Source organism: Haplochromis burtoni, unplaced genomic scaffold, assembly GCF_018398535.1.
Source record: "Haplochromis burtoni strain Fernald_Lab_line unplaced genomic scaffold, NCSU_Asbu1 Contig_471, whole genome shotgun sequence".
Lineage (NCBI taxonomy): Eukaryota > Metazoa > Chordata > Actinopteri > Cichliformes > Cichlidae > Haplochromis > Haplochromis burtoni.
Window position 1 is genome coordinate 335,486 of NW_024582832.1, and position 19,492 is coordinate 354,977.

A 19,492-nucleotide genomic window follows, 5' to 3' on the forward strand; every position below is an offset into this window, starting at 1 on the left:
TATAAACGCACATGCTAGCTTTACATTAACTAAAAAAAAAAAAGAGAGAGAGCAGCCTGTAATTGTTTTTCTATTTTGTTTTCAAGAAGTCACAGCTCCTTTTGTCTGTGAAGGTTCTCAGTCATCCAGGTCATCGTAGTCAAAGGAGCTTGCAAAGAAAAGCGTCTGGACTTCTTTAAGTTACTTGAAGACGTTTCACCTCTCATCCGAGAAGCTTCTTCAGTTCTAAGGTCAAATGGTGGAGAGTCCCAGATATAAGCCTAGTGGAAGTATCCCCCCACAGAGGGACAAAAACCCGAAACTTTGGCTGATTGGGACCCACACCCAGTTTCACACCTTGGCTCAGGGGATTAGAGGATCATCAGGGGGTCCCTTTGTCCCTCTGTGGGGGGTTACTCCCACTAGGCTTATATCTGGGACTCTCCACCATTTGACCTTAGAACTGAAGAAGCTTCTCGGATGAGAGGTGAAACGTCTTCAAGCAACTTAAAGAAGTCCAGACGCTTTTCTTTGCAAGCTCCTTTGACCACAGCTCCTTTTCTTTTCTTTTTTTTATAAAGTGCATTCAGGCGACTGTGTTGTGATTTAGCGCTTTATAAATAAATTGAATTATCATTTATTTTCACTCCTGTCCTTGTCCCTGACCATTTCCAGAGGAATATTAATCAATATCACCAATTTGTACAGAGGTCATTAGAAGAGAGGTACAACAGCCAAGGTTTAGGGGTGCATTTCAACCAGTGGTGTTGGGTATCTTATCAAAATTGATTGAATTATAAACGCAGAAAAGTACCGTTAGATTCTGATCCGCCATGCAATACAAACAGGAACGCATCTGATTGGTAGCAGCTTAATTTTCCATCATCACACTGAGCCCAAACACACTGCCAAGGCAATAAAAGTATACCTGGATAGAAAAACCTAAACAGTCATTGATTTTTTTCGTCTCCAGAGTCTGAGCCTCGATATTATTGAAGCAGTGCTGGATAATATTGACAGAAAGCAGAACAAAAGACAGCCAACATCCCAAGAAAGAGCTTAAAATGTCATTCGAGAAGCTTGGGGAACCATTCCTGAGGACTGCTTAAAAAATTAGAAGAAATAGAGGCTGTGATGAAGAATATAGCTGGTGATACATGATATTGACTTTCAAGCTCTTTATAACTGTACAGTCCTTGTTTTTGGCTTATATGCTATATTTTCATGTTTGCTTGCACGTATAAATAAATTTAAAAATATATATATTATTGTGGTTTTATTTTGAAACGCTTCCCGGAAGTGCCGTCGTAACTGAGCATTTAACAGTGTTTTGCTAAGATTGGAGAGTCACATCTTGAACTATTTTCTTAGATTTCATTGTGTATCAAGGCGAAAAATAACATTGGAAACAGTTTTGGTTTGGGCCTAGATTCCCCGCGGACATATAGCGACATGCATATTCTAAATTTAAAACTAATATCAGCTAATTGTTAGCTATTTAAAGCCCTTAGCACGAATATCCATCAATAGGCAGCTAACAAGCCTAGCTAAAGAATTAGCTTTTAAGAAAATCTTAAAGCGGTGTTTTTGGACTTTTTGGACGTTTTATATTTGTAAGATAGTTTTTTGCTCATAATTATCGCTGTGATGTTTCTCCCTCCAACAATGCTTTAGCTGTGGTTTTTACCTCTTGGAAAGAAACAAGTTAAGCCTTAAGGTTTTCCTGCAGTCTGCTTCTTCAGGTAACAGATAGCATGCTTTTTTTGTCACTTCTTGCGTGCTGCTGTTCATTTGATTGAGCCGAACAAGAAATATTAACCAGTTATAGCAGATGGTATGGGTCACATAAAAAATAACGAGCCTTAATCGTCCCCTTTTCTTGTTTAGGACTCAAATATGACAGCTCCCCTGCGCAGTTTGGAAATTTCAGAAGCTGAGATTATTACAAACTCATATATATATATATATATTATATAGTATATAATATATTTAGTTATATATATATATATAATTGTGCTCCTTTAACAGTATTGTTTCTTCCAAAGAACACACCTCAGCCATGATGTGGATGTGTGTTACTGTCTTCCTGCTGTGGATGAGGTCGGGACGGTGCACAGACAAGGCCAACACTTCAGACCTGATTGAATACACAGCTGCGGACTTTTATGAGAAATTGCATTCTGGGAAGATGATGTTCATCTATTTTGAGCATCAAGGTAGGCCGCTCACTGCTCATGCTATCTCAGCTGTGCTGCTGTATATTTGTCATAGGTCCCACGCTCCTCATTATCAGGCTTGTGATGTGAAACATGCAAGCGTGCTGAACAAGTGTATTTTGATGAGTTCAACATGCTAATGAAATTAGCAGCCATGCTGACGTGACGTCATTTTACTGAAATAAGGAGCTGTGCGGCATTTTTGCAGGAGAGCCATCTCTTCTACATGAAGAGATGAAGAAGAGCTTTGCAGAGATTCTAGATGATGCTGGAGGGTTAAAAAGACCACAATGACTACCAGAACATCAATGTGTTGTTTCTGGCTGTGCATAAATAGTGAGTGACATTCTGTCTGCTAGGGCCCTATTCCAGGAAGCAGGATTAGCTAACATCTCTGGGTTTGCTTTCACCATAAATAAGGGAAACTCGCTTTCTGTTCCAGAAAGACGATTAAATTAAATTCTGAGTCAGTTGCCAGGGTAATAGACTCTGAACTAGACCTGCTGGCAGGCTTAGTTCACAGAGACAGTTTCTCTCTGACTCCTCCCCTCCTGAACCAGGTGACTGACGCTTTGATTCCATTCCAAGGTAATAAAGTTGCTGTCAAAGCTCATGTTATGTTTTTACAGACACGGAAATACCAGTTTTACGGGAGTTTGCTGTTTTGTGTACTTAACATGAACACTTTCCCAGTTATTGAGTCATAAATATATAAGGACAGAGACAGCGATCACGTTTATTCATAACCAGCTCACAATCAATTCTGTAGAGTCCACAACTCTAACTCTGTGTGTGGGCAGTACTGCAAAGATTTACTGTATGTTACACACTGATCAATGATCAATTATTAGTCGTGCTGTAATCGGTCACACTAATGGAAAACTGTCTGTCACAGCTGGATCTTGCAAATGATGTGTACATTTGAGTGAAGCTGAAGCTGAAATGACTTTAAGACTCTAAACTTAATCAAATGTATTTAGAGTGACATTTTCAAAGCAGCTACAGACAGTCTGATTGTAATCCAAACACATTTAATGTTGAAATGTGTTCACAGATTGAGATTCAGTCATTAAATTATGTCAAACAACATTTTTTTTTAAGGTTTAGTTTTTTAAAAGTTCAGTTTAATAAAAAAAAATTAAATCATTAATACATGTGAATGTGTAGCATAAGATGAGTAAGAGAAAATTCATCATACATTAAAACGTGTGGATTCAGATTAATGGAAAGCAGTCCGTGTCTGAAAGGCGTTTCTCTTTGTCGCCTCCTCTGTTTCCAGTCTCTCCGACCATCTCTCTGTTCCTGGTGGAGTTGGAGAAGTCTGCTGAAGCTCTTCAGGATTATGGAGTACTAGTTGGTAAGGTAAGTGTAGACCCCTGTGAGCACTGCGCTTCATCAGTCATTGAAGTTGATGTTGAATCACTTTTTTGCCGTTGCTTTTTAGGTGAACTGTAACAAAGAGCTGGTTTACACGTACTGCGCAGAGGAACAGCTGCTGCACACTGCTTTTTTGTTCAGGTGAGTTGTAAAGTCTCAGTATGTGTTCATTCTAAAATGACCAGAACATGGAGGGGCAGCCAATCAGAAGAAAGATGTTTTAAAGGATGGGCAAAGTGAACTAAAATAGCTTGTTTCTGAGCGTGGGTGAAGTGGGACCTACAGCAGCCAAAGCACAATAAGTGACGGTTATTTTAAAGTGTGAATCATGCTAAGCTACAGTAACAGAATGGAAGAATAACAATTCAAGTCTGTAAATAAGGATAATAAATCTGCTGATTGTCTCTTTCTCTGTGATTTCCAACTTAATTCACTGGCATTTGTTCACACTGGGAAGTGATGTTCACATTTAATGTAAAAATTGGTGTAATTTAGCTCTGTGTTTGAATTTGATCTCTGACTCATCAAGAAAGAAAAGACGTAGCTTCCCTTCAACCCGATTCCTGACTCCATGAGCAATGTTGGCCGTGTTAAACAGGCAAAGTTATTCCACCAAACTATATCTAACTGGTCTCTCCCCCACTTCAGTTTCTCTTGCTCCTCAGTATGAAAATATCTGCTGCCACCTGTTGGCATCCACCCTAAATGCTCTGCATCAGAGTCCAGAGGAAGTTCTAACTACATGTTGGAAGGGCTACTGCTCATATTAATGAAAACTTTACTCTCATTGTATTTCTAACAGTCAACACAAAAGGTATTATCCCGGCTATCATCACTGAGATACACTATTAATGCTACTGTATCAACCTTTTTACCTACTCCCCTAATACGGTATATAGTAATGAAGTGGACAAAGTATTATGGAAACTGAAATGTAATGCAGTAAACTTCTTAACAGCTTCCCTTTAAAACTAGAATTTGTAACTGTAAAAAAACATTCAGTGTCCATAAAGTTTCATCAATGACTTTCAACAGCAGTGAGAATAAAAACGGAACATTATAACCTTCATGAGGGTTTTTGTGTCTGCATGGTTGCAATCTCGTTGAATCTGCCCTTGTCTTTCTGTTGCTAGAGGCGGTAAGGAGTTCTTGAGTTTTGATTTGGACACTATCTTTGACGTCAACTCGATAGTCTCCGAAGTCTTGTTGTAAGTAAGGCTTATGCTCTGTGTTGTAGAGACCTTTGTGAAACTTTAACTTTTGAACCCTTTAGGATCACATACATTCAGATGATCCACTGAGATTGAACCAGAACCAAAGTCACTCATTATTTTTTGTCTTTTGGTGAGCTTTGTTGGGGAAAAAAATGAAAGGAGGGAGCCAAACGTGTACTTCTGGCATTTAACTGAAGACGGCTTTTCTCTTCCAGCGCCATTCTACGTGATGAGATAAAGTATGTCCACACAGACGCTGACCTCCTCACAATGGAAAAGGCAGCCAGAGGGAAGAAAGACATTGTGCTTGGTTATGTTTGCAGTCTGGGAACACAAGGTATGGGAAGAAGGACAGGAAGGATAGTAATTAATGTAAGGCTGGGCAGTTAATTCAAAAGGAATCAAAACTGACAATCACAATCTTGCCCGTGTCTGTTATTTTTGTTTCTTTGTTTTTCATTTCTGTTAATACTTATATAAACTATAAAACATACCGTTTGTGTTGTCACATGACTCAGAGCGTAATTCGAACACTGAGCCGACTGTAAAACTCCAGCAGATGGTGATTCTACATTGCCCACAGGTGCGAGTGTTGTCCGTCTCTCTGTGTTAGCCCTGCGACAGGTCACCAGCCTGTGTATGTGTATGCATAATCATTCATCGATCAAAATTCAAAATCATGATGTTAATTTGAGGTCATATCACCAAGTCCTAAATTAAAGATGGTAAACTTTTTAGTAGCTACTCATAGGTTTGATCGTACTTTGTAAGACACACATTGTCCCAGTGATTGATTAAATGTATCATCTTTGTTTGTTTTTTCTTAAGAGCACAGATCGATTATGGAGACGGCCTATGTGTATGGATCCAAATATCAGTTTATTCTCATAACAGGAGGACCCGTGTTGAAGCACCTAGGGTATGTTCTTTTTGGCCTTTCTTTGTGTACAGAGCAGGCGTCAATGACAACACTTGTACCTGGGAAGTATTCACAGCGCTTCACTTGTTCAGCATCTTGTCATGATACAGCCTTCTTTCAAGTTAGATTAAATTCAGTTTTCAACTAAAACATTCTACACACAATACCCCATAATGACAAAGTGACATTAGTTCGCTTGAATTTCTTGTAAATGTATTTAAAAAAAACCACACAAATATAACATGTACATAAGTATTTTTACAACTTGATTGGAGTCCACCTGTAGTAAATTCATTTGGATGTCATTTAGAAGACACACCAAGCACAAACCAAGCCGCAAAGTTCAAGGAACTGTCTGTAGACCTCTGGTGCAGGATTGTATAAAGGCACAGATCTGGGAAAAGTCCCAATGAGCACAGAGGGTTCAGGGTAGAAGGGCCTTAGGCTATGTCCACACTAATGCGCTTTGAAAACGCATCTTTAATTCTCACTCGCTTTTGCAACTTTGTACTTTTGTGTTACTCACAGCAACAACTCCACCTCATTGTTAGTCCATTTAAAAAACTCAGTGCTTTTCCTCAACATTTTACTGCGACGTTTCAAAGAGCTGGAAAGTAAATAAACGGCAGACAAAAATGAGGCAGGTCGAATCGTCTTGCTTTTCCCGCATGCACAGGACTGGAACATAAGCGTTTTCAGACGTTTCAATGTGGACGCAGAACTCTGTGAAGACGACTGAAAACACTAGTGTGGATGCGGAGCGTTTTTCAGACGAAAACACTGTTTTCAAATCTCTCCGGGCTAGTGTGGACGTAGCCTTAGTCAGGGACGTAACAAAGAACACAATAGTTGCTCTGACAGAGCTCCAGGAGAACCTTCCAGAAGGCCAACCACTTATGCAGCACTTCAGTAATCAGGCCCGTGGTAAAGTGGCAAGATGTAAGCCACTGCTCAGTAAGAGACACATGACAGCCTACGTGTAGTTTGCCAAAAGGCACCTGAAACAAAATTCTCTGGTCTGATGAAACAAGGACTAACTTTGGTTTGGCCTGAATACTGTGGGCCGTGTCTGAAGGAAACCAGGCACCACTCATCACCAGGCCAATACCATCCCTACGGTGAAGCATGGCGGTGGCAGTATCATGCTGTGGGAATGGTTTTTTGGAGCACGAACTGGGGGACCAGCTATGTGCAGAGACATCCTTAATGATAACCTGCTGAGTTATCATCCAACAGGACAACAACCTAAACACACAGCCAAGATAACAAAGAAGTGGCTTCAGGACCTCTCTGTGAATACCTTTGAGGGGCCGGCCAGAGCTCAGACTTAACCCGATTAACCCGATGGCTGTGCACCAATGCTCCCCATCCTGCCTGAGAGGAGAAACTCCCCCCAAAAAGTGTTTCTTGTTGCATCATACTCAAAAATACTTGAGGCTGTAATTTTGCCAAAGGTGCTTCAGCAAAGTATTGAGCAAAGGCTGTGAAAAATTGTGTACATTTAGTTTTGCTTTTAATTTTTAATGCATTTGCGAAAATATAAATCAAATGTTTTTCACCTTGTCATTATCGGGTATTGTGAGTAGAATTTTTCAGGTGATAAATGAATTGAATCCAGCTGGGGATAAGGCTGTAACATGACAAAATGTGGAACAAGTGAAGCGCTTTGAATATTACGTAACACAACATAGAAAAGAAGAAGCTGAGGCTCTTTGCAAAATGTCCTACAGCTGTGCAGCAAATGTAGTTCCAGCTAAAGCAGCTCGTGTGATATTTACTGAAAGTTTAAGATGACAGCTGATGTGTCTGCTGTGGCATTGTGACCTCAGAGATACATGCTCAAAACCTTAAACTCACATGGCGTGAAAACCAAAGGGACTGTCATTCGAAACAGGCTTTTAACATACCCAGGATAATTTTTGCTTTTCTGGTCTGACTCCAAATACTTGGGAGAAAATATGAAAAGTCTGACATCCTGCTGGAAATGCATAGACAAACACACAAGTGTGGATACAAAGAAAAGGATTCATGTAATTTCTCATGTTATAAACTAAAGACCCGACAGTATGAATGTGTTTGATGTTAGTCTGTGTTTTCAGGAAGTTGTCTCTGTGTGTCTTTCAGTGTAAACGAATCGTCTCCTTCGTCTCGAGTGTGGTTCCTCCACTGCAGAGTTCACAGTGGGTTCATGACCCCAATGACCTCTGAGCGCTGCCCTTTGACCCGCATGAGGAAACCCCTATCCACCTTAAGCCTCCACTCCTTCCTGCAGCTCATGGAGGCTCCACTAGTTGTAAGCTGGTACAGGATTACTTTGTAAATTAATGCAAAATTCATCAGGTTATTTGGCGTATAAAATGTCATCGAGCTGTTGGTGTCGTGCGAACAGAGTGAAGTTCATGGTTCAGTTTTCTTTGCATTAGCTGACTTGACAAAACCCCAGTCAGAGATAAGGGTTGTTATCAGTGTTCTTTCTGCTTTAGGCTCAGTGTCTGTGCTCATTTGGTGATACAGATCTACGCAAATAAGACAAGACAGCGGTGCTACAGTTGGTTGTTAATCTTCTCAATTTCTGATCTTCACAAACATGCCAAAAAAAACAGAATACTGTCTTGAGTTGTTTAAGTGTTTTATTTCTCAGTGCCCTCTCATTCCTGCTGTTTGTTACTAATGTGACAGCTGCACATCAGCGCTCTGACACCTCAGATACATTAAAATATTTAGTCAGTGTGTTCAATCTCCCACAAGCTCATAGAGGAAAAATGGAGAACGCTTTATTTTGTTGCCAGGTCAAAGTGAAATTTATTTTAATAAACGAAGATTATTGGCAAGAAGTGGCCAACAGATGTAACTGATCACTTTTCTAATCTGATCTCTGTTAGGTGCAATTCCAGCTGCTGTAACTCTTTGGCTGGGCTTCAATCAGTGGCATTAGTAAGGTACGGCTTAACAACTTTCATGTATAAAGTGTATTTCTTCAGCACTGAGTCTTTATAGCTCTAAAGCAGGGATGTCCCCGCCGTAGTACATTTTCCAGTTGACCGGATTGGACACTTTGGCAGGTCATTTCTAGCCCCCAGGCCTCACAGTAGGCATCCCTGCTCTAAAATATATTTTAAGTGAAAGATTCGGTGAGAAGCTGGGCTTCAGCATAAGTTAACACAGTGATTTAGCAAGGGTAAAATAGACCAACCTTCATGACACTGACAATTAAACTTTGACCTTATTTTAGTTTCTTAACCTGTTAAACTGAGCGGTCCAAAACAAAAGAGCAAGATCAAAAAGAAATTCAGGAGTTCAGTCATTAAGAAGCAACAAGAGTGTATGAAATAATGCAAGAGACAAAACTACTGATGTGTCTCTAAGTGGAGATGTTGCTGATGGGGCTAGCGAACATAAGAAAAAGGAGAACACAGCCTCCTGTTCTCTTTGTGTATAGTAGTTACATATCGTGACGTTTCTTTCAGTTACCTGTAGGCTGACGTTTCTGAGGTGCGAATAAAAGTTGGACTTACTCGATGCTTCCTGTAAAAGCAGCTTTAATAACAATATAAGACTCACTACACAAGCTTCTTCACAGTTCACAAGTCAAGTCAATTTAGTTTTATTTAGTTTTATAGTGTCAAATCATAACAAATGCTTTATATTGTAAGCTAAAGATCCTCCAGTAATACTGAGAAAACCCAACGATCAGATCACCATCTATGAGCAAGCACTTGGCGTCAGCGGGAAGAAAAAACACCCTTTTAACAGGAACACAGCATATTAGATCATGTGGTTATTGTGCTGTCATTGCAGCTGTGTTTTGTAAGTAGACCTTTAGAAAAAAGCAACGTACAACTTACCAAATTTACAAAAAAAAGTAACCATGAGCATGTTGTGCACAAAAGAGCCACCCTACCACCAGGAGTAGAATCTCTTAACACTTTGTGTCTCTTCCTTACCAGACCGAGGTGTACGACGACCCCTCCTCAGTCCAGCCCCCCCAGTTCCCCTACCAGCAGACTCCCCAGGTCTTCCTCTTCTCTCATCCCGCAACCGAGCACCTGGACCTCGATACGGCCACCACGCTGGCCTGGAGGCTGCGAGGCCTCGCCCTGCTGCTGCTTGTACACAGGTGTGCAACAGCTCCAGCTACGTGTACGAGCATGGATATGAAGACATTAAGATAATTTCTTTTATGGGTTTGTGTGTTTCCAGGCAGAGCCCTGCAGTGAAAACCCTTGATGAGTACAATGCTGCTTACAGGCTGCCTGAGGAGGTGTGACTCTAACATGGCACGAGATAATACACAGAATTAGAGTACCTGTTATTCTTACCCACGTTTTTGTTTGTGTGTGTGCACCTCCAGAGTTTAGAAGTAAAGTATTTGACCTTAAACAGCCTCGATGAGGTGTTGGTGCTGTTCGCAGATCAAGAAAAAGATGAAGAGGAGGAGGAGGAGGATGATGAAGAAGACAATGAAGGTGTGGATGACGATGAGGAAGATTCACATTTTGGTAAAGGGACTCAAGAGTGAAAGAAGCGTGAAGAAAAGGAAGAATGAGAACAGGAGTTTAACTTTTTTGTGTCTGCATCTGTCTCCAGGCAAGCTGGACGATGAAATCGCAGCAGCAGTTTTTGAAAACAGAGGCACCTTATCGGACATGGATTCAGTTACCCAACTGACGTCTGACAACTTTCACAGTGCAGTAGCACAGAGTGGCCTCACAGTGGTGCTCTTCTACCTCAAATGTAAGACAGAGTCGCTGCTTTAGAGGCGTCTTGGCACTTTAGGCAGTTAATACAACAAATTCAGTATTTACCAGGAAAGAGAAACTACATGTATAGAATCATCAGACAAATCTGATATAAAACTCTAACAATGTTGCTCATTTACCGTATTTCCCGGACTACAGAGCGCACCTGAATATTAGCCGCACAAGCTAAAATCAGGGGAAAATCCTGTTTTGTACATACATTAGCTGCACCTGACTAAAAGCCGCAGGTGTTTCAATGTTGACTTATCATATGTAAGAGAATATGCACAAAAGGAATTGTCAGGAAAGAGATGGCTGTTTGGAGACATCACTTTTATTAATATTTTGAAAAACAAGTTATGGGTACATATTTGCATAACTTTTTAGGTATATGTACAAGTACCGGTAATTACAAGTACGAAACATGTACTGTGCTTCATAAATGAGTAACAAATGTAGTACATAACAATAACCTACAGCACACCAGAAAAATAGATTCGGCCTACCTTTTAGGCTCAGGTGCAGCGACATGGCTTTAACAAGAAGAAAAGTCAGTCATTCACCATCTTTCTCTTCTTCCTGCGCACTAAAACCACCAAAGTCCTCTTCTCCAGTGTCGGAAACGAACAGGCTCAGGGTGGCTTCGTCATCCACTCTCCGCTTCTCTCCTTCGTTGTCACTTTCAAAACCAAAGAAATCCTCGTTGTCAGTGTCAGAGTCAAACACCCTCAGAAGGGCCGTGGCGGTGTCCTCCTCTCCATCATGCAGCAGTCCAGCCCTTTGAAATCTGTTGGTGATCCTGGATGTTTTCACACTTTTCCACGCTGTCAGATTCCACCGGTGGAGTTGAGCATAACTTGCTTTTCGCAAGTTCATCGCCGCTCGTCATCCACGACTCCCGCTGAACGCGTAGCGCTACTTTGAAGTTTGTTTTTCGCGCTACTTGTACGGCACTATGTTGCCTGGCGGATGGACATGTGACCAACATACCACTCTTGAACCCCGATCCTTTCGCCAGGCAACGTAGTGCCGTACAACAGCGGAACAAACAAAACAAATCGTCTTACGATATGACAAAAATCACGGACAATCCATAGAAAAGCCGCACCTGACTAAAAGCCGCAGGGTTCAAAGCTTGTGCAAAAAGTAGCGGCTTATAGCCCGACAATTACGGTACTTCTAACAGTCTTTATGAAGCCTTTTTCCTCCCCATGGAAGTTAAACTTCTACCACCATATTTACTGTTTTGGAATTCATCTCTTATATGAACCAGGCATATTTTATGTTTAAAAAAAAAAAGTTTTCCTCTTGAACATGAAATGCAAGTAAATTGCAGTTTCTGTTTTCTCCCACCAGGGGATGCTGTTTCAATGGCTTTTCTCAGCTCTTTCATTGAAGTTGCAGAGAGACTTGCAGGTAAACAAGCAGTTTTTTGGGAGGGGGGGCTATGTTTCCACTGTTTATTTTAGCAGACGTCAAAACAGAGATCTGTATTTGAACAGAAGAGTGTTTGGATGGCAGTACCACGTCAGTTATGACTCCTATTATTGTGCTTTACAGTTTGTCTAAATTTACAAAAGATGAAACCCCCTAAATCCATGTACTGAATGAATTGCCCTTTTGCCTTAACCACAAAGGATTGTTATCTAGGCAGATGTAATATTCAGGCCTCATTTGCACATTTCAAAACTTGATTAATAGCAACAATGGATAGAAAATTCACTCATCAACACATGATTTGCTCTCACTGACCTTAAGACTCAGAGGTCAACGAAGTTCAGATGAGTGTGGTCGACTGCAGCGAATGGACCGACCTCTGCGCCGCTCAGCCAGGCAGTGCTCTCCCCTTCCAGCCAATCACTGCCTTTCCCAGTGTCTTGCTTCTTCACCCCCAGCATCCGGCCCAGCACTTCAGAGGAATGCTGGGTAGTGAGTCACTACATCGCTTCATCATGATGTGAGAAAACATGAATATAACTTTGAAGTCATATATAAGCCTTTAACCTCAGTCGGGTCCAAATCAAGGACTGATGAAATAGCAGTTAGTGTACTTGTACAATCCTTTCCCTTTAACCTGAAATAGAAATGGAGGTGTGTTTAGTCTTGTAGCTCTGTCTTTTTAATGTCAGTCTACTTACATGTACACGTGTGTTTGTGTGGACTTGATTTTTTTAACCAGAAGCCGTGTAGCTTCTCCTGTTCGTCTGTCCACTCTAGAGGAAGCGCAATCATTCCTTCTGGAAGTGCCTCATCCTGAGCTAGCAGGGTACCAGCTTGACAGAGTTGTGGGATTGTTTGAGGCCCAGACACAAACAGGTAAGATGTTGCTGTTGTGCATTGTTGTTGCAAGGGAAGCCTCAGTGCAAATGCTAAACTTCTATTAGTTATGGTTATACTACTAAGGAAGATCTCCCAGTAGCTGCAATCAAAACAAGAACTTTTAAGGGAGTGGGGGAGAAATACTTGGAGGTGTTTTGTAGCTGTTAATTAACACTTTTGTCTGTACTCATTCACATTCAAAGCTATCTCAATGTTAGCATTGTGTTTACAGTAACAGAGTAGGTGTAATCAGCTAATACTTACTCTGGCTAATATATAAAAGATACATTTAGCTACTGTGACCTCTGTTGGTTTGTGAACTCCTGTTTTAAAGTGATGAGATGAGTGTTTTTACTGTTGCTATCTTGGTGTTTGGAAAGTGGGGGTGATAAATAAGGGGCAGATCACTACACATGATCACTATATGAATGGGAGTGGTAAACAATCGAGTCGGAAAGTAGCTGTCTGTCTGCTTTGTCACAATAAATTCAATTTCATTTATATAGCACCAAATCACAACATCAGTCATCTCAAGGTGCTTTATATTGTAAGGTAGACCCTACAATAATAGATACAGAGAAAATATACTAGATACTGGAACCAATGAAGGGAAGCTCTCTTTTTCATAGGAGCTACAGTATTGAGTCGTACGTAATGAGGAGGTAAAATTATTAATAAGATAATCTTCCAGAAGGAAGTCGCCCAGGATTTTCACATTGATATCACTGAGGCTGCTTGCTTGGTGCATCCACTGCGACAGTTGAGCGATCGGTCAAAATAAATTGCAGTGTGAGTGTTCATGGTAATGTGGAAATATATCACCTGATCTAACAATGCAGCTCGTTGTTGTGCTTTCATTCAGTTCTGGACAACACAAACGAATGAGTTCAGATTCTGCTCATTGTTGATTTTAGTCTTTTCCTCTTTGTTATTTTAAATAGACGGTGTGTTTCCAGTATCTTGTATTACTTACTCTTTCTTTCCAAATTTTTCTTTATTGCCATGTTTAGCAGCGTTTACCGAAGCAGCAAAGTCCCTGAGAGGAGAAGCACTGACTGGACTGCTGACAGATGAACTGGCAGAGAAATGGTACGAGCTCTACTATTTCAAGGTTGAGGCAATTTGGCAAACTGCTTCTTCGAGTTTAAAGTCCTAAATTACTGGAAGTTTTGAAAAACACACTGTAGCTGAATTTTGAAAAGCACAAAATATAGTTCCATGAGTTGTCTGTTTTTCTTAACTTTGAAATGTAGGATTTCCAATTGCTTTTAAAGGCTTTAGGAGATGGACAGTTAAGCAGTTTGTTTTTGAGGGGTGGAAATCCTACACGTACCTACTATAATCCAACCTGGCTTTGGAAAGACACTTTAATCAATGTTGTAGTTACATTTTGTAAAGGTTTAGACATACCTGTCATTAAAAACTTAGCTGTGTTTCCAATGTTTAATATTTAAACTTTAACCATTTAAAATATTGTTTATTAGTTTTACTTATATTGTGCCTGCGTGCGTGCGTGCGTGCGTGCGTGCGTGGTGACTATGCAGGGCTGCAGACCACACTGTAGACCTTCCTGCAGTGTTAGTGTTTCCATCTTGGAGGACACACACTCATCCTTTCACACTGCCTGCCTCCTCGTCTGCTGAAGAGCTGCTCACACACATTAACACTGCGCTGCTCCACCCAATGGTAAACCATAGTGTGTGTGTGTGTGTGTGTGTGTGTGTGTGTGTGTGTGTGTGTGTGTGTACACTTGTCTTTATCATTTTTTGCAAAATTAGTCACAAATTCAAGTTGGATGACTTGTTTCAATGCAATCATCCAGTCAGGAATAGTGAGTGAATAACTAAGTCCAGCTTGATTTTAATCACTATAATCCGTCCGTCTTCTTCCTCTTATCTGGGGCCGGGTCGTGGGGGCAGCAACTTAAGCAGAGAAGCCCAGACCTCCCTCTCCACAGCCACCTCTTCCAAGAGATATAATCTCTCCAGTGTGTCCTGGGTCTGCCCCGGGGCCTCTTCCCAATGGGAGATGCCCAAAACACCTCACCCAGGAAGCGCTCATGTTGCTCATGGAGGAGCGGCTCTACTCTGGGGCCCTTCTGGGTGGCTGAACTTCTCACCCTATTTCTAAGGGAGAAGCCAGCCACCCTTCGGAGGAAGCTCATTTCCACTGCTTCTATCCGCGATCTCGTTCTTTCAATCACTACCCACAGCTCGTGACCATAGGTGAGGGTAGGGACGTCGATCGGCCAGTAAAGTGCTTTTACACTCAGCTCTCTCTTCACCACGACGGACCAGTACAGTGTCCGCATCACTGCAGCCGCACCAATCCGTCTGTCGATCTCCCGCTCCCTTCTCCCGTCACTCTTGAACAAGTACCCGAGATACTTAAACTCCTCCACTTGGGGCAGGAACTCGTTCCTGACCCAGAGTGAGCACTCCACCCTTTTCTTGGCCTTTGAGGACCTCCTTAATCCCACTTGAAAATACATTACAATACAATATACAATTCTTGGATGTTTATAAAAGCCACTATGGCGTGTTCATAGTATCATAGTCACATGTGGTTTAGTTACGGCTTTCCAAATACAGAGGTCATGCCAGGTCAGAGTAATGCTTCGGTAATCCTTGATGGATGATAAGATGGGTTAAGGGTCTGTTTCCTGCTGTGGAAATGCTTCCATGGAGCTTGGGATCAAAAGTCCAGTCAATGACACATTCTCCCCTCTGGCTGTGCTGATGACCTCACACCAATCAATCACAGAATATGACTCGATAAAACAAGTTAAATGGAGACATTAACACTTGCTTCTGTGTTATTTATGATGGTGAGAGAGTGACCTGGACTGAAATGTGTCATATATAATTCAAGGAGAATTGCACCCTCAGAAAAATCCCTGCTAGTGTTAAAAGCTGCTGACGGGACTGATGAGGCGCTTTGTTTTATATCTCTTCGTTTCCTTTTTACTGTACAGAATTTAGAGAGTATTTAAACAGAAACGTGACAGTAATTTGTGTCAGTTAGAGTAGATTGCACAGGTCAGCATTAAATCAGATTTGTGCATTGTCAGCAGATGACTCGCAGTACCGTCCACTCTCATGGATACGTTTATTTTTCAGTCGCAGCCTTGCACTCGTGCTCTGCTTTGTAAATCTTTATCACTTAATATTGGCTCAGCCATCTCACTATTTAATTGACAGACCCTCTTAAAATTCCACCTGCAGTTTTCTTCACAGGAAGTAAACAGCTGCTTCTAACATGCTTGGTGCTGACCTTTGTAAGCAGGTTTTCTGCAGGATGTTGCAGGTGCAGCAAAAACCAGTGATGTGTAAACTTTGGATAATTAGCCGAAACTCAAGATTTGTGCTGATTGTGTCAAAGTCAAACCTTCTCTTTTTCATTTGGGATGTTGTTCATTTCACTGGCCTGTGTTTTATCTGGTTTGTAGTGTGATGACTGAGTTTGTGAAAATGCAGATATTTGAAGTCTTTGTGTTATTTGGCACTTCTTCGTCCTCTTTTCATGATTTCTATCCCCAGCCTGAGCTGACTGTAGAAAATCTGCCATCCTTCCTCTTGCTGGGCAAAGCCCTACTCCTTCTGTTTGTGGGAGAGGAGGAGGACAAGATTGGGCGGAGGCAGAACCAGGCGCTGGTGAAGGAGATGAGAACAGTAGTAGAGTCGGAAGGGGAAACGATGGAGCGATATTTGGCCTGCTGGATCCATCTGTACGTTTCTGTTTCTGCTTATTTGCTGCTCTATTTTTCCATCGTGTACACAATCCAAAATCCCCACTTTTTTATTTATACTTTTTTTTTTTATATATATTTTGTTTTAGTGGACGCACTCCAGCTGGTATGTCCGTCCTGGGGTCATACGTAGGCTCTATGCCCCCTCTTCCTGCACTAGTCCTCACACACTTGCCCTCTGGAGACCAAATATACCAGTACCCACCCAACACCCCCATAGTGGCCTCCTCAGTCCTTCACTGGCTGCAAAGGGTCGAGGATGGTACTGAGTCACCAACAGGTAAGGAGGAGAGAACAGAAAGCTTAAAGCTGAGTTTAAAATCCCATAAATTCCAAGACAGCTATGCTATACAGCTATAATTCTGCCTTATTACAGACAGTTAATGAACCGGTCACTCTTAAAAGCAGAATTGAGAGTAGAAATGTGCAAGATTACCTTAAAGATTGAAATCTTTAAGGTAATGTTCAGGTCACCTTAGTCTGGATGGAATTTCCAGTCAATAAAAAATCAATAATAAACAATTCAACTATGCCTCAGATTTATCTTTAGCAGTTTGTAGATTCTAGTCACCTGGAATTTATTTGAGTTATAAGCACATTTTGAAAATCTCGCACAAAGTCATCAAATGAGACTGGATGCAACGACAAAAGCAGACATTGTGTGTGATTGTTGACTGACCTTTGTGATCAAGAGGCTGTCCTTCTGTCTATTTACATTTGCCTTTCTACATACAACAGTTAGTCTGAGAAATTACTTGTACTGGTGATATTTCTAAATAGAAATAATACCTGTGGTCAGCACATTCCCACCATAAAGACTGACTACACATTCAGCAGTCTTCTCTATCAGTGAGAGAACTGTTAATATAACTGTTGAACGTAGTTCAGATATGAAACCCGAACTATCTGGAGTCCTCTTTTAGCTCTGGAGTGTATAAAGGCAAGAGCCGAGATAAGATGCTGGTCTCCATCACTGAAATGCACAACGTTTAATTGATTCTCTGCACACAAACTGCAGACTAACAACCTTTTTACTAATGCAGCAGGACTTAAGGTTCTGTTTTTGACTTGCTGTAATCTTGTTTTAACCAAAACTCTTCTGCTGGATTGCAATGTATTCATTTTTACTATTCATCGATTTGGAAATGCTGTTAAACCTGTATTATGTTTGCAGACTCGCATTTAGTTTACAGGTAGCGATGGTTGTCATATACGAGTGAGTCCTAAAATTATTATTTGAAGTCATTTTATAAAAGTGAAAAAAGTTGTTGTGACGATTATAAATTGAACTTCAGGAACAAAAATGGTCTATAAATAAATTTTTTTAAATTTAATTTATTTATAGAAATAAATAGAAGCAAAACTAAACACACTGAACATGGAACGCAAGACTATCAAAATAAACCAGGAAACACTAAGACACAGACTAACTCATAGCATGACACGGGAACTGAGAGGAAAGGACACACAAGGAAACAAGATGGATTAGGGAGATAACGGAGGAGATAACGAGGGGGACGCAGGAACAGATAATGGAGACGAGACACAGAGAGTGAGAGGAGAGACATGACGGTCTGGGGAAACATGGGATAAAAATGACAGGCAGGGGAGGGATGAAATGAGACATAAGGAGGAGAACATGGGAAGAGAAAAGGGAAAGAAGACACAAGGACACACACATAAACAGAGACACACAGAGAACAAAGACACAAGGGAAACCTAATAACCAAGGAGCTAAAACAGGACAACCTGGGCTATATAGAATAAACTCAAGAAGACTGGAGAAGATAAGCCCGACTGATATATCGGCCAATATTAGCTATTTGCTGATATATTGTTATTGGCATTTAAAATGAGTGATGAGTAAAGAAGACAAACAAAATTGATGTTACAGCACTCTGACACCAGGTAACAACATTCCTGTGAAAATTCCTGTGTTTTACTTTCTAATCTTAAGACAAATATGCTTTTAACAATATGATTCATTTTAATTCTGTATGAAAATTCACATTATAATTAAATATTTTTGTTCTGTAGGTTTGCTGGATGAGGATAGCTGGCCACCTGCTTTTGAGTTCTATGACTTCTTGAAAATTATGGACATGCAGGAACCTGACTCTGCCCAGCAGCAAACTCCTAAGGAGGAGGAGGAAGAGGTTAATGTGAAAGAACATGTAGTGGTAGAGGACATGACAGGTGACAATCGTCACGCTCACTCTGAACTCTGAACATCAGATGGAAAGAACACTGCTGATCTGATTTGTCTGTTTCTTTGTTTAAGTTTTCTTTTCTATTAATAATATACAGCTTGAATGTTGGGTTACTGAGTATTTAATGAGAGATTATTATAATAATGTAATAATAGTAATAATAATATTTTTGCCATTGTGTTTTAATGTGACATGCTGGCTATTAAACCTTTCAGTTGTTCCTGGATGTTATTTTTGGATTTTTTTATTGAGACTGTTTCATTGTCTGATTTCTTACTGCTGTGATTTCGTGACTCTTTTAACTTTGTAGATGCATCTGATTGGCTGGTTTTTTTTGGTTTTGTTTTTAAAGCTGCTCATGTGCCAGTTAACTGAACTAATTATGTGTCAGTCAGTAAACTGTCCCTTAATTTCGTTGTAACTCATAAACCTTTGGAAAACAAAAAGTGTGTTTAACTATTTTTATGAACGCATTCATAAAAATGTGTTCATTCCATTCATTAACTCAAAAACCAGTCTTATGTGTTATCATCGTGTCATATCGTCTACTTGGTGAAACAAATATCTGTACTTTCGACAACATACGTTTTCAAAACAGACTCGTTACATTAGGTTCAGCAGTTTCATTTGTAGTGTTTATACTGAGGAGTTAAAGTGGGCTGGAAGGAGTGCAGGTGTCAGAATCTAGCTCGAGGAGGAAGCATGAAGACAGTGATGTTTATTTAGTTGCAGCTAATTTCAAATTCAGCGTTTCTATCAGCTCAACAAACA

At 40.7% G+C, this 19,492-nt stretch overlaps 1 protein-coding gene across 5 annotated transcripts in view; it reads left to right on the plus strand.

Moving 5' to 3' along the window:
- The window catches only part of txndc16 (thioredoxin domain containing 16), a 19,877-nt gene extending 936 nt beyond the window's left edge, over window positions 1-18,941 (plus strand). Inside the window, exons 1-20 of one of the 5 annotated variants that reach the window (XM_042213703.1) lie at window positions 1,279-1,721; window positions 2,008-2,195; window positions 3,475-3,557; window positions 3,640-3,713; window positions 4,706-4,780; window positions 5,002-5,123; window positions 5,615-5,705; window positions 7,830-7,998; window positions 9,653-9,822; window positions 9,906-9,966; window positions 10,057-10,204; window positions 10,293-10,439; window positions 11,801-11,860; window positions 12,203-12,401; window positions 12,624-12,760; window positions 13,774-13,852; window positions 14,308-14,449; window positions 16,303-16,490; window positions 16,601-16,791; window positions 18,549-18,941. In XM_042213703.1, coding sequence (XP_042069637.1) covers window positions 2,039-2,195; window positions 3,475-3,557; window positions 3,640-3,713; window positions 4,706-4,780; window positions 5,002-5,123; window positions 5,615-5,705; window positions 7,830-7,998; window positions 9,653-9,822; window positions 9,906-9,966; window positions 10,057-10,204; window positions 10,293-10,439; window positions 11,801-11,860; window positions 12,203-12,401; window positions 12,624-12,760; window positions 13,774-13,852; window positions 14,308-14,449; window positions 16,303-16,490; window positions 16,601-16,791; window positions 18,549-18,739 — 2,484 coding nt within the window. In that variant the 5' untranslated portion in view covers window positions 1,279-1,721; window positions 2,008-2,038 and the 3' untranslated portion in view covers window positions 18,740-18,941. Of the gene's footprint in view, window positions 1-1,278; window positions 1,722-2,007; window positions 2,196-3,474; window positions 3,558-3,639; window positions 3,714-4,705; window positions 4,781-5,001; window positions 5,124-5,614; window positions 5,706-7,829; window positions 7,999-9,652; window positions 9,823-9,905; window positions 9,967-10,056; window positions 10,205-10,292; window positions 10,440-11,800; window positions 11,861-12,202; window positions 12,402-12,623; window positions 12,761-13,773; window positions 13,853-14,307; window positions 14,450-16,302; window positions 16,491-16,600; window positions 16,792-18,548 lie in introns of those variants that run through there. The other 4 variants (XM_005948215.3, XM_005948216.3, XM_042213704.1 and 1 more) reach the window with 4 other exon arrangements.
- The last annotated feature ends 551 nt before the right edge of the window (window positions 18,942-19,492 follow it).